Source organism: Sceloporus undulatus, chromosome 9 (genome assembly GCF_019175285.1).
Source record: "Sceloporus undulatus isolate JIND9_A2432 ecotype Alabama chromosome 9, SceUnd_v1.1, whole genome shotgun sequence".
NCBI lineage: Eukaryota > Metazoa > Chordata > Lepidosauria > Squamata > Phrynosomatidae > Sceloporus > Sceloporus undulatus.
This window is the reverse complement of record NC_056530.1, coordinates 23,307-39,951: the sequence shown is the minus strand read 5'-3', so window position 1 is coordinate 39,951 and position 16,645 is coordinate 23,307. Positions and strand designations below refer to the sequence as shown.

General features: G+C 44.8%; 1 protein-coding gene across 5 annotated transcripts in view; it reads right to left on the bottom strand.

The window, feature by feature from the left end:
• The window catches only part of MAP7D1 (MAP7 domain containing 1), a 65,910-nt gene that overhangs the window by 31,358 nt on the left and 17,907 nt on the right, over positions 1 to 16,645 (bottom strand). For all 5 annotated transcript variants that reach the window (XM_042439798.1, XM_042439799.1, XM_042439795.1 and 2 more), the window contains exon 2: positions 1,264 to 1,710. In XM_042439798.1, the coding sequence (XP_042295732.1) occupies positions 1,264 to 1,710 (447 nt within the window). The remainder of the gene's footprint in view (positions 1 to 1,263; positions 1,711 to 16,645) is intronic.

Below are 16,645 nucleotides of genomic sequence, written 5' to 3'. Positions count from 1 at the left end.
CCAGATGCAAATGCTTGTGGGAGCAGCTACACCACTGGTTCTAAAACTCCGTTTCTTCAGATGTGTGAGACATCAACTCCCCAAAGTCCCAGCCAGTATGGCCAGTGCCCAGAAATTCTGGAGCTGAAGCCCCAAATATCTGGAAGACTGGTGATTCAGAACCACTGAGCAACACTAGTCAGCTTCCTCCTGAAAAGCTATTACAAATGCAGGAATCCTGTTCTTTTTTTCCTTTTCATTTTTCTGCAACTTGCCACTGTACAAATGAGCATGACAGAAAAGTCCTAAGTTGGGCAGGCACAGAGAACAAATGTCTAAACTAGCTCACTGAGACAAAGCAAGACAGGTAAGAGTGGATTAATTCAATGGCTGTGCCCTCCAAGACTGGTTTCCCTTTTACTTTCTCCTGTAGATATGCATGGTTCCTGTCGGACAAAACTAAAATACAGTCTCTGAGGGTATAGATACACTGCAGAATTAAAGCAGTTTGACTCCAATTTAGTTGCTGTGATTTATCCAAATTGTAGTTTAGTGAGGTATTCAGATGTTGCTGTATTGCAGCTGCTATTATCCCTCACTATTCTGCACTTTTAGCTATGCTGGCTGGGACCCTGGAACTTGCAGGGAACAATATCTGGAGGGCCACACCATTTGTATCCCTACTTTGGATGGCCATATACACTTGCTTCCAACTGTGTTAAGCTAGTCTCAGGTATGCTAGGGAGGCCATCTGCTCATTTTACTGAAACCTTCAGCCCTGAGTTCCTGCACGAATGGTGGGAACACAAGGAGGCCCAGCTCATACCAATGGGGACAATGTACCACCACACACAGCAGACCCTCACCACTTGCAGGAATCCCTGTAGTCTATAAGCCATACATCACAACACCCAACATCTGCTTAGCCTGCTTTCATTTCAAGAGTCAAAGTCAAAGCTTTGGTATACCAGCCTTGGCTGAAATCTTAAATTAGGATTTGGTAGCATGTGGAATTATGCAATGATTCCATCCAACCCTTGGGTTGAATGACAACAGTGTGCAACCGAATGCACACCTGAATACACAGCAAAATCCACAACCACATGTGTCCGTATGTGCATCTGATGCACATGCACAACTCCATGCACAATGGCATTGCATGCGCCACAATGCAATTGCAACCTTGAACTGAATGCAAACATTCTGCATTGGACCAAAATGTCCAGCCATTCCTGCTGGGAAAGGTATGCCTGTGTAAGCCACCAACAGAATTCCAGTCAATACCTTGCTTGGTCCGGGGGCTGGCAGACCCCTGGGTAGGGGAAGGCTGTTCATTATTCTTGGGTGATGGTCGGGGGGTTTCTTCTAGATGTGTTTCTTCTGCAGGAGGTGTGGTTGGGGCACCGATGGGTGGAGGGCGGTCACTCTTAGGCGGCAAGGTCTCCACAGTTGGAAGGAGTGTGGAGGGCGGGCAGCTCTCTTGGCTAGTCTGAAGGAGAGGTTTCATTTCGGCAGCTGGTACTGTGGCCATCTTGACGCCAGGGTGGCCATTTTGAGTAGGCAACGCTGCCCCTGCAGAGGACTGAAGAGCGGCTGCTGGAGAGGGTGGTGAGGGAGACCGGTCACTCCTGTGTGTATCTGCCTCCCTTGTGAGGGGCATTGTGCCATGCAAATGGCTATTCTGTTCACTTGGGGGGAGTTGCATCACTTCTGGGAGGATCACTTTGGAGGCTGCAAAAGATAAGAGGAAAAGACAGTTCAAAACAGCAGCTTAGTCTCTCTCATTCATACAAGTGTGTGCACACACAGAGATTCACACTACACAATTATAGCATTATTATGCCACGTTTACTGCCACGGCAACATCCCATGAAATCTTGGGATTTGTAGTTCAGGTAGCATGGCACAGTGGTTTGAGTGTTGGAGTATGACTCTGGAGACCAGGGTTCGATTCCAAGCTTGGTCATGAAACCCACTTGGGCAAGTCACACGCCATGGCAGTTGAAGTAGAAAAATAATGCTATAATTGTGTAGTGTGATCCTTTCCACCACAACTGAAGGCAGCCAGGTAGTTTAAAGGGATGCAAGACAAGGCTAGGTTGCCAGAGTAAAAACTGATGTAAGTTCCTGTACATATAATGGGAATCCCAGCTGTTTGTGTGACAAGTAGCACTTGCTGAAATTCCCTCTTCTACACAATCATTCAATGTACAGGGGCCCTGTCCAGCCTTGAATCTGGCAGCTGCTATGAGGCACACATGACACTGCCCTTCATGACGATTTCTCAGTGTTTAAGACGGATGCCAGACGTTTCCCATCTGCTTTCTGAGGCAGTTGCCTTACTCTGACCAATGCCAGGCCAGCCCTGTTGTGGTCACAACACCTTGGCAGCTAAAAGTGAACTACGCAGCTATAGTTCTGTAAAAGTAAATGGAGCCACACATGCACACACAGTATATCTTGAATTACTTTGTTGTTGTTGTGTGCCTCCAAGATATTTTTGACTTATGGCAACCCTAAGGCAACCCTATCATAGGGTTTTCTTGGCAACTTTCAGAGCGGGTTTGCCATTGCCATCGTCTGAGGAGGACTTGCCCAAGGTCACCCAGTGGGTTTTTATACACAAGCAGGGATCCGAACCCTGATCTGCAGAGTCCTAGTCCAATGCTGAAACCACTAATAGCACCAGCTTGAAAAAGTTACCTTTTGGGACTATCAACCCTTCCTCTCCAAAACGTCTGGGGAAAATGTGCTACCTTCCCCCAGTTCTGAGCTTGCTTGCTCCTGGCTTGAGGCCGGGGTACCAGGCACTGCTTGTTTAAAATAAACACTACAGTGGGCACTCAGAAGTGTTGCTGGGCCCCATGCCAGCAGGGCACAAAGACCCCTTTTCCCTCAGACCCAGCAACCTGGCACTCCCAAATGAAGCCACGAAGGGTCGCTTTTCAGGGCCATCTTTGCAGTTGCCGGCTTTGTTGTTGTCATCTCCAAGCATGCACCACCATATGCTCTCACAGCCCTGCTGCCCCTGACAGGGCTCCTGGGCCAGGCACAATGGCACAGCAGCCACAAAACCAAAGTTCCTGACACTTCACTGCAGTGCATTCTTTGATTCCTTAAGAGTCCCTGGAGGAAATGCTTTCAGAGTTCCTTTCAGTCCTCTGATTGTTCAAACGCAGATGGAGTGCTTCCACGGGGCATTTCCGGACCATAACAGCATCGCACCACCTCCAAAGAACATGAATATATTTGGACTGGAAAGAACAAGCAATTTGTTCACTCTTGCTCCCTATTACATAATAAGCCACCATCCTCACCCGGCACACAAACACACGCACACTTTCCTTGTAACAAGCAGCAGAGTCCTTGCAGACGATTAACTAATGCATCAAGAATTTCCAGCATGAGACCTGGAGAAGGCCACAAAACAAGGCCATAAACACTTCACTCTGCCTTAAACTGGGCAGCTCATTGCCGAATTCTGCAGGATGGATGATAGACATAAGACAGAGAAGCTGATGTGAGGCAGAAAGGTAGGAGGTGAGAAAGAGAAGGCCAATGGGAAGACAAGGAGTGCTTCCGCACTGCAGACGTTGCAGCAGTTTCAACCCACTTTAACCTCCACGGCTCCATTCTATGGAATGTCTCTGTGTTGTATGCCTTCAGGTCATTTCTGACTTATGGCAACCATAAGGTGAACCTATCATGGGGTTTTCTTGGCGAGATTTCTTCAGAGGAGGTTTGACATTGCCTTCCCCAGAGGCTGAGAGAGTGTGACTTGATCAAGGTCACCCATACCTGAAAAGGCACCAGTTCCTGTCTGAACTTGGACAGTACTAACCAGGGTCAGCCTTGGTTAGTACTTGGGTGGGAGCTGACCAGAATTACAGGTTTAGTAAACAAAGAACAGAGCTTGGAAACATCAGATAGAAAGGAGGGAAGCCAGTGGTGCATCGAAAGCTTGCAACATGTATTTTGTACATTTTGGTTGGTCCACAAAAGTTTGTGAATTTTAGAAAGAGGGAAGTACCAGATGGTCCTGGACTTGAACAACTGTTGTTTTCCATGCTTTGGAATAACTAGCCATGCAAGGTTTTTGGAATGAGCCTTCTGCAGCGCTGGATTTATTAACAGTGACTAAGTTGTTTATGCTTCTGCTTTCCGCCTTCCTTTTGTAAGAACATCATGGCAAGGATAATTCGCTGGAGGAATCTCAAGTTCATTTTGCTCAACATCCTCCACTCACCTGGCAGGTATTCCTGGCCTGAGTCACTCTCCTTTGCCTTTCTGGGCCACAACACTCAACAGTTCATCCCAAAGCTTTTTAGTCAAAACCAGAGGTTGGCCAAATATGGTCCGGGCCAAAATCCTCATTCCTCCTTTTCTGGCCATAAAGGAGAAAATTGCCTCCTCTAGGAAACTAAAGGGAGTGGCAATCACCTTTTAAATAGGCTGCACTCTCTGTATGCTATTAAACATTAAAAATAATATTTAATATTTAAACAGCATATTTAATATGCTGTTGCATATTTTAAAAATTTCCCCAAAGTCTAATAACTAACAGTGTCCATGTTAGAAAGCATGAAAACATGGTTGCTAATGAATACAATAATGTTTCACGGTACTAACAGAATAAGCAGGGTGCAATTTCCCCCCATTAAAACATCAATGCAAAAAAGTGGTTTACATTTTAAAAATGCCTTCTTCTTCAAGCCAGCCTGGCGTAATGGTTTAAGTGGTGGAACATAACTCTGGTTACCAAGGTTCAATTACCTGGTCAGCCATGCAACCCAATTGGGCAAGTCACTCTCTCTCAGCCTCAGAGAAAGGCAGTGGCAAACCTCCTGTGAACCAATCTTGTCAAGAAAACCCCATGATAGGTTCACCTTTGGTTCGTCATAAGTCAAAAATGACTTGAAGGCACAACATCATCATCATAATCATCATCAACAACAACATTCTATTTATTCATGTATTGGCATTTTGGGGCAGCCTGTGCAATTGTAAATGCATTCTTTTCCATGCACAGCATGTGCAGCATCACCAAACTTGACACACCATCCGCCCGTTCAAATACAGACATGCAACTGCCAGAGAGCAGATGATCTGTCATCCTATTATTTTCCATTATCCAAGCCCAGATTCCTTTAAAGTCCTTTAACCATCTCTACGGTGGTGTGTAATTACTGGGTACAAGCTGCACCATCAACAGTATCACTCTGTTAGGCAATGATGGATGATGTATATCCATGGGGGAGACAAAAGGGACCTGAGCAGACAGAAAGCAAAGAGAGGCGGAGGAGGAAAACGGCCAGAGGAGGAGAAGAACGGACTGGCAACTAGGACAGGGCTGGCGGTTGGCAAGGAGACCTGCAGCCGACTAGTCCCCAAAGCTTTGAAGAAACGGAGTGGCATTCCAAGCTTCCTTTTTAGTCTGTTCCCTGAAAGCAATTTTCTTTCACAGCCAAATGAGTTAAACAGACCATCCAGGAATGCAAAGTGAGGATCTTTTGGACTTTCCCATGCAGATACGGTCTGGAAACTAAGCCCTGTGAGGAATGGCTTGGGAGCTGGGCATGTCTAGCTTGGGAAAGAGAAGACTGAGAAGTGGCATGATAGTCCTCTTTAAATATCTGAAAGCATGTCATGCAGAAGATGAAACAAGCTTTTCTCCCCCCACCTCTGCTGCTCCAGAGGCTAGAATACGAACAAGTGGAATCGATTTACAAGAAAAGAGATGCTGTCTAAACATTAGGAAGGATTTCTTTACTGTGAGAGCTATTTCATAGTGGAATGGACTGCCTCAGAGGGTGGAAGACTCTCCTTCTTTGGAGGTTTTAAGATGGGGTTAGATCAGGGTGGCCAGATACCATAACTGCAAAGGAGGACACGGCTCTGCAAAATGTAGGACATGCAAGAAAAATGTAGGGCATTACAAAATAAAAGCTAAGAAATGTAAATTCATGCTCCTTAGTCAGGCTCAAACTGACTCAGTGACAAAGAGAAGCAAAGGATATCCTCAACACCGCAACCCACCCAAATCAGTGTGACAGTAGCCAAAGCCAACCAAGCTATTTTGACACAAAATAGAGGCTAAACCCTAGTTAGTCCTGCTATAGTTGAGCCACCGAACCATTTGGAATTTTCTATCTGTCGATTCACAACTAAACAGTGGATTGAATGGGCTTACTTTAGTTGGGAATAACCAAACGGGATACCAACCAGAAAGTCCCACGAGTGCTTCTTCCCCATTCCAGCAAAAGAAAAGATCATAGCTTTGCTATTATCCTTTCTTTTAACTGCCAGGAATGGGGAAGAAGTATTCTCAGCCTCCAAGGTGTGGCAGCAAGAAGGCTCCAAGAAGAAGGCCCCATCTTTCAAGCCCACCGGAATAACCTCCTTCCTTGGCAGCCATGAGCTGGGCCTCCACAGTTGATTTTGGTGCTCTGTAGCTACCTTGAAATAATTTGGACTCAAACTAGCAAGGGCTTTAAAAGTGAATTAATTCAAGCAGTGTGAACTGGGCCTAGAATCACGTGATGCAATATGGTAAAAATACTTAGTGCCTGCCAACATTCAGATCACTGTATTCTGTGCCAGTTTCCGCACTGTTTTTAAAGGCAGTGGCACAGACCACATTCCCTGCCCAATCTCTCTCTCTCTTTCAGATTCAGGCAGACACACACATAAATTCTGTGCCTCCTCTATTCCAGTTCTGCAATTGGAAAGGAGATGGAAATCATAAGACTCAACTTCCTTAAGCACGCTTTATACAAACTGCAAAAAAGTCTTATGTTAAAGGGGAAGACAGATTGCTTCCTCAATCTGTCCTTTCCTTTGTTTGCTCCTTTTTACAGTCCTTCCAATGTCACTGTGAATCCATTGCAAATCTCCTCCCCAGTTTCACCTTCCCCTATGTTTTCAAACCAGTTTAGTGGCGTTTTAAGGACATATAAAATGGTAGGTAGGCAAAGTTATATTGCATCTTTGAAAGGCTCCTGTGCCTTTAATTAAACACTTCTTGTTTTATAGTCTAAAATTAACACAAGGAAAACTAAACACAGCCATGGCGGGGGAAGTGGGAGGCAAAATAAAAAACAGGGAAGTGGTATGCATGTGCTTCAAATACAGACCCTTAGCTTTAGGTGCAGGCTGACTTACTAACACAGGTTGAATCCCCTCTTATCCAAAATGCGTGGGATCAGCAGTGTTTTGGATTTGGATACACCTTATACATACAGTCTGAAAGTAATTTTATACAACATTTTAAACAATTTTGTACATCAAACTAAGTTTGCGTACAATGAACTGTCAGGAAGCAAAGGCGTCATTATCTCAGCCTCCCATGAAAAAAAGGTTTTGGTTGTTGGAATATTTTAGACTTCCAGAAAAGGGAGACTCAAGCAGTACCCACAGAACAACTACGTTTATTTTACATTGATCTGGAAAGTCAAGCCATAAATTGAAGGCTCCTCTTTTGCAGTGGCAGCTGATGCCAACTGAGACTAAGGCCCATCAGGATGAAACCAACTACATGCAATTCCAGTGGCAGCTGGTGGTTTCCATGACAAAGAAGCAGGACATCCACTTCGGGTGTTGTTTTGAACTTTAAAGGAACTATCCGTGGACCAAACCTTAGGGTCAAGTACCACCGATGGGTTCTCTATACTAAACCCAGCGCAGGTTCATTGCCCCCAATCTCATGGAAGTCATGCTACCCAATCTCCCCCCTGGCAAGATCTCAGTACACCCTTCTGCTTGGGTAAGTTAGTTGACACTTACGTGACCAGTTTTCCCATCTGCTCATACAGTACTATAAGAATATGCCTGAATTTGTGGTAAAAGAAAATGCCACTAGGAGTGAATTAAGAAAAGTTACTGAAAGGTCATCCAATTTATCAGTAATCTCAACACAGGAAGGGACTCAGATCCATGAAGACACAGTACCTTTGGGTCCCATCTTCTAACTCCCATTCCCCCTGACTATTGGCCATGCTGACAGGACTTCATGGATATTGCAATTCAAAACATCTGGAGGTCAACCAGTCAGAATAAGTTGTTCTAGGCCCAGTGATTCCCAACCTTTGGTCCTCCGGATGATTTGGACTTCAGCTCCCGTAATTCCTGCCTGTTGGTCAAGTTGGCTGGGGCTTCTGGGAGCTGAGATTCAAAATAAATGGAGGACCAAAGGTTGGGAACCACTGCTCTATAGAAGCCCTATAGAAGCATTTTCCAAATCTTTTGCTGAAAACCACCCACATATTTCCATTGACCATGACCAAAGGGACCAGAAGCATGTTTTCAAAAAGAATTTAAAACTGGTTGTTTTTTTTAAGGAACAAGCTTGCATAAGATCTGACAAATTCCATTATTTGCTCAAAGGCTGTGGCAACATGCATAGGAAAAATACCATTTTAGCCTCCAATCTCAGTCAAGACTCCCACAGACAGCACAAAGAAGCAGCCTTTGGTCTGAGTTACTTTCCACCGAATTCAAAATGCCGGAGGCCAAAATGCTTCCAGTCTGACCACACACACAAAGAGAAACAAAGAAAGAGAGATGTGCAAGTTGAGCAACCTTTTGCAGTTATTTTTCCCCCACTAAATGCTTTAAAAGTGAAACATAACTTTCAGCAAGTACAAACAGGGGTTTCCTTTTGTATCCGGCAACCTACTGTTTGGGTTTTTAAAGGATATCCTTTCTGCGTACCCACAATACAACATGACAGCTTCCTCTGTGGAAGCCTACAGGGCCACAAAGCTGGAAGTGTTTTTAAATTTGGTCATAAGATCTCCCTGTTTGGGTTTTTTTCATGATTCTTTCCTGTTCTGATGCGGGTGGCAGGGAGGAAAGATGTTTGCTCCTATTCTGTGTGTGCACACATGTGCACACATGCCAAACTAAGGCCAAATGACCAAGATGGGAAAGGTTCAATGTGGAGGGGAAACAAGGGTGCGGCAAGAGGCATCGCTTGGTACAAAACTCGAGAGCAGTCATGGGAATAGTGAGTGACTGATGTGGGCAAGGGATAAAGAGATGGCATTGGGGCAGAAAAATATCTGGCCGGGCTTTGCATTCATTGCTGCTACAATCGAAATTACATAAGGCTGTCAGCTCACTCATGAATGTGTGCTTAATGAAATCAATTGCCTTTTCTTTCTTTCTTTCTTTCTTTTTCTACTATCCTGAGCCCCACGGCAATGCGAACACACACATGGATACTGTATTGATAGAAAGGCCACAAGCAGACTCTAAAAGGCCCAAGCTCAGGGGCAATGTTGTTGTGCTTGTTGTGTGCCTTCAAGTTGCTTCTGACTTATGGTAACCCGGAGGCGCAAAATATTCTCGGCAAGATTTGTTCTCAGAGGGTTTGCCATTGCCTTCCTTTAAACTGAGAGAGAGCTTAATTTGTGGGTTTCCATAGCTGAGCAGAGATTCAAACTGTTACCCAAAGAACAGTTTGGGAAAACTAGGGGGTCCACACCAACTGTCAGTGATGCTCCAAATGTTCAGGAAGGGACCATACAGACAGTCCAAAATAAAGCTGCTTCGGGTCACTTTGGAAGTATGCTGTTTAAATGATGCATGCGTCCTAAGAGTCCAGACACCGCACCAAAGCCATGCTCCAGTCCTTAGAATTGGAGTGTGGCTTTGGCACGGCTTCCAGACTCTTAGGACGTATACATCATTTAAACAGCATACCTCCAAAGTGACCCGAAGCAGCTTTATTTTGACCTGTCTGTACAGGGCCGAAATGAGCATTTCAAGAAGCATGGGTAACCTTTGGATCATTTTCACCAGTGTACACCAGGACTCACTGGGAGGACTCCAGGTTTGAGGTGAATTAAGGTTTTATTTAAAAAAAAATTGGAGTGCAAGATTTGTTCAGAAAGGGTTCGCCACTGCCTTCCTCTGAAGCTGTGAAAGTGTGACTTGCTCTCACAGTCAAGCAGGGATTTGAACCCTGGTCTTCCAAAGTCCTAGAAGATCAACCAGTGCACCATCCTGGCTCTCAGGGGCATTTTACAATGGCGGAAAAAGGCATTTTTCCTAACATTTCAACTGCCACAAGAAGACTAGTGGTCCAAGATGTCTCTCAACCTCCCAGCCCATCAAATCCTTATATATCTCTATATAAGGCTCAATATCCTCTTGATTCAGTTTACCCATCACCATCTTATCCTCCATCATTTTAAAAGCAAAGAGTGAGTATTTTGTTCTGTGTTAAAAGATAAAACGGAGTGGGGAAACCCGCTACTGTTGTCTCTGTTCTACATTACTTGGCAGATCATATTCCAGCTCTGTAGCTACAGTTTGAAATGCCTCTGAATCTTAGACAGTCTCAGATAGGTCCCTTTTGTAGAAGTACCATATCCCAAATCATCCCAAATCCCAGTAATGCTTCCTTGGGGATTCTGAGAGCTGTACTAAATATAACCCCCACAAACATTTCTAGGCTCTGGTCTTTAAGGAGGCCAAGGTGGTTCCCTCTGCTCTCTTTCTGCTGCCAAGTGAAAACTTTCCTATTTTAGACTTTTTGGAAATGACTGCAATAGGCTTTTAATGGTGTGCTGATTTTCTTGATGTTGTGTTTAGATATCCTGTCTATTAATGAATCGGTTGTTTCTTGTTGTGCGCCTTCAAATTGTCTCCAACTTATGGTGACCCTATCATGAGGTTTTCTTGGCGGGATTTGTTCAGGGGAGATTTGCCGTTGACTTCCCCTGAGGCTGAGAGCATGTGACTTTTGCCCAAGGTTGAGGAGGGTTTCGAACCCTGCTCTCTTTGCCCTACTCTCAACCTACAACACCACACTGGGCTTTTGGGGTCTCCGAGTGTGTGACTTTCCATGGTCAAAAGGGAAATCGAACCCTGGTCTCCAGAGTCATAGTCCAATGCTCAAACCACTACACCATGCTCGCTCTCTAATGAATTTGTAAATGGCTTTAATTCTATAGATTGCTCAATTGCTTTTAAAAATATTGAGGAAGAGGTGGAATATTTGCAGAAGTTCCCAAGCATCTCCAGTATAAAAAGAGAAAAAAAATGGGTGGGGAATAAATAACAACAAGATGAAAAGACTCTGTGTCTTCCTGTGACCCTGGAGAGCAGCTGCCGACCAGAGTAGAAAACATTGGGCTACTGCTCAAAAAGAAAAATGAGGTCCTGTTGCTCCACAAGTGAGAAAAAAATATCATTTTCAGACAGCACCTTTATTGGGACCATTCAAAATATGACAACGGAGTATATAGGTGGGCTTTGAATTTCTCCAGCATCTTCATCAAGGTGGATGCTAAACAAACAGAGGACTGGAGGAGGCAAATGGAAGGACCTTGCTTGACAGCGAAGCCACAAGGTCTGCATTTGGACACAGTCTTAAAATGGAGCAAAGGAGGAGACAGCAGAGTTATTAACTGGATTTAGCTCCGCTCAGTGCTATGCAGGCTTCAGGTTGCACCTTGGATTGCTGGGATTAAGAAACACAACAACGGCTGATCCCTCAGTTTTGATAATACAAAACCCAGCAGTTTCCCAGCTCTGACTGCAGCCTTAACCCTCTTGCGCTTGCACCAAACAGGCTTGTGGTTTTGTGCTTTCTTTACCCAACGTTTTAGTGCACCAAGTCCCAGTTTGGCCTTTGGACTCAGTCACAAGCATAGTAGTTCAAGGCCAGACTCTAAATGCCAAACAAGAAATTCAACAATATTCTGCCAAAGATGCTATGAACAGTGTCATCCCTGGCTAGGATGAGACACAATGCAAAATCCACAAACAACCAGACCTATTGCCACTTGCGCAACTGTAAATAATGGTCCAGATTCAATTGCTAGTCCCAACTAGAGTAGACCCAAAGACAACTTGGCAAATTCCACTGATCTGGAATAGGATTAAGGCCAGAAATGGGGAACATGTGCCCTTCCAGATGTTGGACTGCAGCTCCCATCAACCTTATAGCCAATGGTGCAGCAAGGTTGGAGGACAATCCAGCAACATCTGGAAGACCACATGCTTCCCATCCCTGAGGTATGCCAATGTTCCTTGCTTAAGAAATCCCTATGAGACACATGGGGTCATCATAAGTCATCAGGTGAACTGAAGTTACACACCATACATAATATTCCCAAATTTCAGCTATTTGCATTGTACAAGATCCCTCCCCTCATATACAAAACAATGTCTGGGACAAACCATGTCCCAATAGATCCACTGTGTTTTGCCACTGCAGTACTGTTGCGTCTCAGCCAGCATAATATATCGTGACAATAAATGTCCCATGTTGCCAACTTTTTTGCAAACCATGATCCAGTAAGACGGAAGTGTCAAGCTCTCATTGTTTTGGGAGTAGGGGCACTGAAATTCTGGCTCTGGATGGATGGATACGTCACACTTGATTCTGTACAAACATCATGGATATGGAACATTTTTATACCCCACTGGAATTTCCTTGGAGGGTCATTGTGCATTCTCCATGAACAGGGGAGAAAAACAACACATTTTATTGTTTTGGGGCTGTTGGCGTTTTTTGTTAGCATAGGAAACATTACAGCATTCTGTTTTGGGGGTTACAAAAACTGGCTTTGGGGTCCATATGTGGCCCACACTTTTAATGACCCCTACTTTACGGCAGCCTTTGCAGATTACAGAAATGAGGAGTTTTGCCCTGTAACTCAGGAAAGACATACATTTGAAGAAGAAATGCATCCAGCACACACAGAGTTATATCCTTCTGTGAACTCATAGAGTGGTGTTGGTAATGATGGGGAATCACAGAAAAGCCTACAACGGGCAAACATAACAACTAAGGGGGGAAAGTGTGGGAATGTTCCCACACTATACAGTTGGCAAGGATTTAATCCCTGAAACTGGAGTTTGTGTTTCAATAGAGATGAAACACAGACACAGCATACATACCCCCCCCTCCATTTTTAGTGTGGTTGAGCACTGAGGGCCAGTTCTCAAATAGTGGCCAACTGCATCTGGGCAGTACCACTTCAGGCTGTGGGTGAGGGTTTAGTAACCCTTCCTAACATCTTTCATAAAGTGGTGAGGGAGAAGGACCAAATTCTTCCCTCCGCCTTCTTTTTGCAAGGAAAATCTCTGTAGTGGATATGTGGCCCATAGTCTTTTTTCGAAGTCGGGAAGCTTCTGACTTCAAAAATGGACCAGCTGAATGAGGCTTTGACCCCGGGATGCATCTGGGTGGTGGCATTGCATTTAAATCGGTGACAATTTAGGCCTGATAACATCCGGGGGCATCCCGGATCCAGAACTGAAGCCGGAAGACAGCTTATATATGGCTGTGCAATAAGCTCCTATGTTTCAATAAAATAGAGAGGGAGAGGATGGGATTTGTAGTCTGGGAAAGCACTAAAGCTCTCCAACAGAGAATTCTATTGACATTTCCCTAAACTGCAGATTCAGTAGGATGTTATCATATCATGGCTATCGAGGTGGAATCACGATGGAATAACTGTGTAGTGTGAAGGTGCCTCAGATTTGTAAACATGCCTTTCATGCTTTTCTCCTTTACGAGAAAGGCTAACATTTCTAAGTGCACACTCAAGATTCCCCTAATGGCATATTCAGATAATCAGATCAACACTCCTTTGGCGAATGCGGGGAATATGACGATACCAAATTTAGTGGGGCTCAATTAAACCACAGCAGTCAGAAGCGGCTGAATCTCCAACAGAGTGCTTCTGAAATAAAGATTAGATGCTTAAAATAGATGCTTTCACCCAGCTCAACCCTTATGGTCTTTCCCTGGCAATAAGTAGAGGCAATTGCCTGAGCGACATTATGCTGTCTCTCTGCAACCAACAAAATGACATCCTTGGGTTGATTTTAGGGGGCCCTGGACAATTTGTGAATGGAAGAACCCTTTCTTCTAAAGGGAATGCACCAAGGTAGTAATTGCAACCCCCAAGTGAGAAGCTAAGTGAGATGGGAGGCTGTTTGGTATTGAAATTGATGCATCTCCCTAGAGGTATCATAGCAAAGAGACTAGCTTTTGCTACACTGTGGAATGATGGGGGATTTAACCCCTTTTATTACCACAGAGGTGTGAGAGCCAGCATGGCCTAGTGGTTTGAGTGCCTGTATATGACTGGAGACCAGGGTTGAAATCCCTGCTCAGCCACACAAACCCACAGGGTGACCTTGGACAAGTCACACATGCTCAGCCTCAGAGGAAGGCAACGGAAAAGCTCCTCTGAACAAAGCTTACCAAGAAAACCCCGTGATAGATAGGATTACCAAAAGTCAGAAAAACAAACTGAAAGCACACAGCAACTGCTTATTTGCAGAAGGGATAAAAAGCCCCCCCCCCAATATTTATTAATTACAACTCCCATTAACTCCTCACCCCATGCCATGTGGCTCATGCTGTTGGGAGTTGTAGTATAACGACACTTGGACGGCCACACAAGCTGGACACTGGAGCTCTAGTGTTACCAGCGGCACAGCCTCTTAACTTACAGAATCATGCAATCCATCCCCACCACCAAAAGGTAGTGCCATGATGGGCCATAGTATACGCTGAAAGTGAAAAAGTGACCCCCATCCTTGTAAAGGTGCCCAACAACCCAATAACATTTGAAAGGTCCCTGATGTCCCATCCCTGCTCTTGGTTTCAATTACCTTGCTCAGCCATGAAACCCACTGGGAAACCTTGGGCAAGTCACACTCTCTCAGCCTTAGGGTAAGGCAATGGCAAACCCCCTATAAACAGCTCTTGCCAAGCAAACCTTGCATCTGGAGCAGGACAAGCCAAGAATAACTCAACTGACCTGCTTTAGAAGCATGAGTATTCAGTTGTGAATATTCACCTGCATCCAAATGCTTGATACCAATCTTGCACACACCTTCTTCTCCTTAATAATGGCACTTTATTGAGGTGGAGCCAAAAAACATCTCCTCAACCATTAGTCAAACACTCCCATTGACAACAAACTGAGTTAGCAGAGTGCTACTGGGACTGTAACCAGGACAGGTCCAAGGAGTAATGAAAGAAAGAGCCAAAGGCTTATACAGTAGTTACCTTAGATTTGCAGAAGATCAACCAGTCTTTGCAGGAAGTTTAAGGCAACCCTAATATTGGAATTAGTCAGTCTTTAGGGGAAATGTAAGTAGGGCATGAATTAAAGCACCAGAGCAATCTTACAGAGAACTCCAAGTTCCAAATTCCAATTACAAGCTACAAATCTCAGGATTTCAGAGGATGGAATCACAACACTTAAAACGGCATCATGCGCCAGTAAAGTTATGTCTCTGTTCAAATGTGAATGAACTCTGCTGAATCAAAACCGATGACTCACCTAGTCCAATATTTGGCTCAACCACACAAGCTTATGGGAAACCCGTATATAGGACATAGGAGAAATAATAGCAGCCTGCCACTCATACTTCCCAGCATATTGCCTTCTGAAAGTGAAAGAATTTGCAAACCACTGGGAGCCTTATCTTCCATTAATTTATCATGTCCCTTGCTAACTAGTGGCCATTAATACATCTTTGTAGTATGCAATGTCACAATTTAGCCATGCGCTACTGTGATATCTGATAGCAAGCTGGCAAAAAATATCACAGCCCTAATAGCAACAGAGCACGTCTACATGGGCGAAATGAACTAGTTTTCCAGTGCCATCTCGGCACCCATCCACATGACACAGGGCCAAGACCCCAATTCAAGTGTGGACTGTCTTCAGTGTGTGTGTGCATTTCTTGGTGCACCCTCCCCTCCCATCCTGGGAATTGTTCTTTCTCTGGGTGGCAGCTACATTTGTCAGCTGAGCAAATGCTACAAATGTGCTATCTAGGCGACGCTGTCATCCCTTCTCTTTCAAGAGCTACGTCTCCAAACTGGGCGATTTGTCTCTTTTGATTCCTTGTCAGCCTTGGATGTCAGCTTTGCATTCGACAGATCCCTGAAAGCGGATGGATTTGGCTTTGAAAATCATTTTGTTCCTACAAAGCCCACTTGTGGAGAGAGGTTGTTCTGTACCACTTGTTCTCTATCTATTTCTCTTGCTCCTAAGGCCTGATTGGAACTTCTTCACCATTTTGGAAGTAAACACTTCAGAAGAAAGAGGGTTTTCCTTTCTTTAAGCAGTTTTTGCTAACCATTAGAAAGCACCTAATGTTCCAGTTCCAGGGAGTATGCAGATGTGCGTTTGGTCAGGGACATAGCCAAGGGGGGGGGTGTCCGAGGGGTCCGGACCCTCCTTCCATTAGAAAAACAAATGGCATGTGCTGCTGTGCTGCTGCGCCCAAGCCCCATTATAATGGTGGCACTTAGTCTGGACCCCACCCCTTCCTAAAATCCTGGCTACCTCCCTGTTTGGTTGGATTTCCATCAAAGCATCAACATTCAATTGCTGCCTTCTAGGTTTGCAGTGGGTTCTGCCCTCAGTGGTGAAAGCTGCTGAAACATTGATGCAATTGGAATCTTGTGGCACTGTATCTCTGGGGAAGAGGCTGCCATTGCGCATTTTGCAGTGAGGTTCTCGGATCCACCTGGCTCAAGTGTGACACCTGTTTGAAATCGGCTGCGGGACCTGAGAAACGTGATTCAGATGCCATTCTCAATGTAAATGCAGTTCTCAATCTGATTGTCTTAAATCCAGCCTCCAAAATATAAGGCAGCCAAACCCAAAGATAGAAGCAT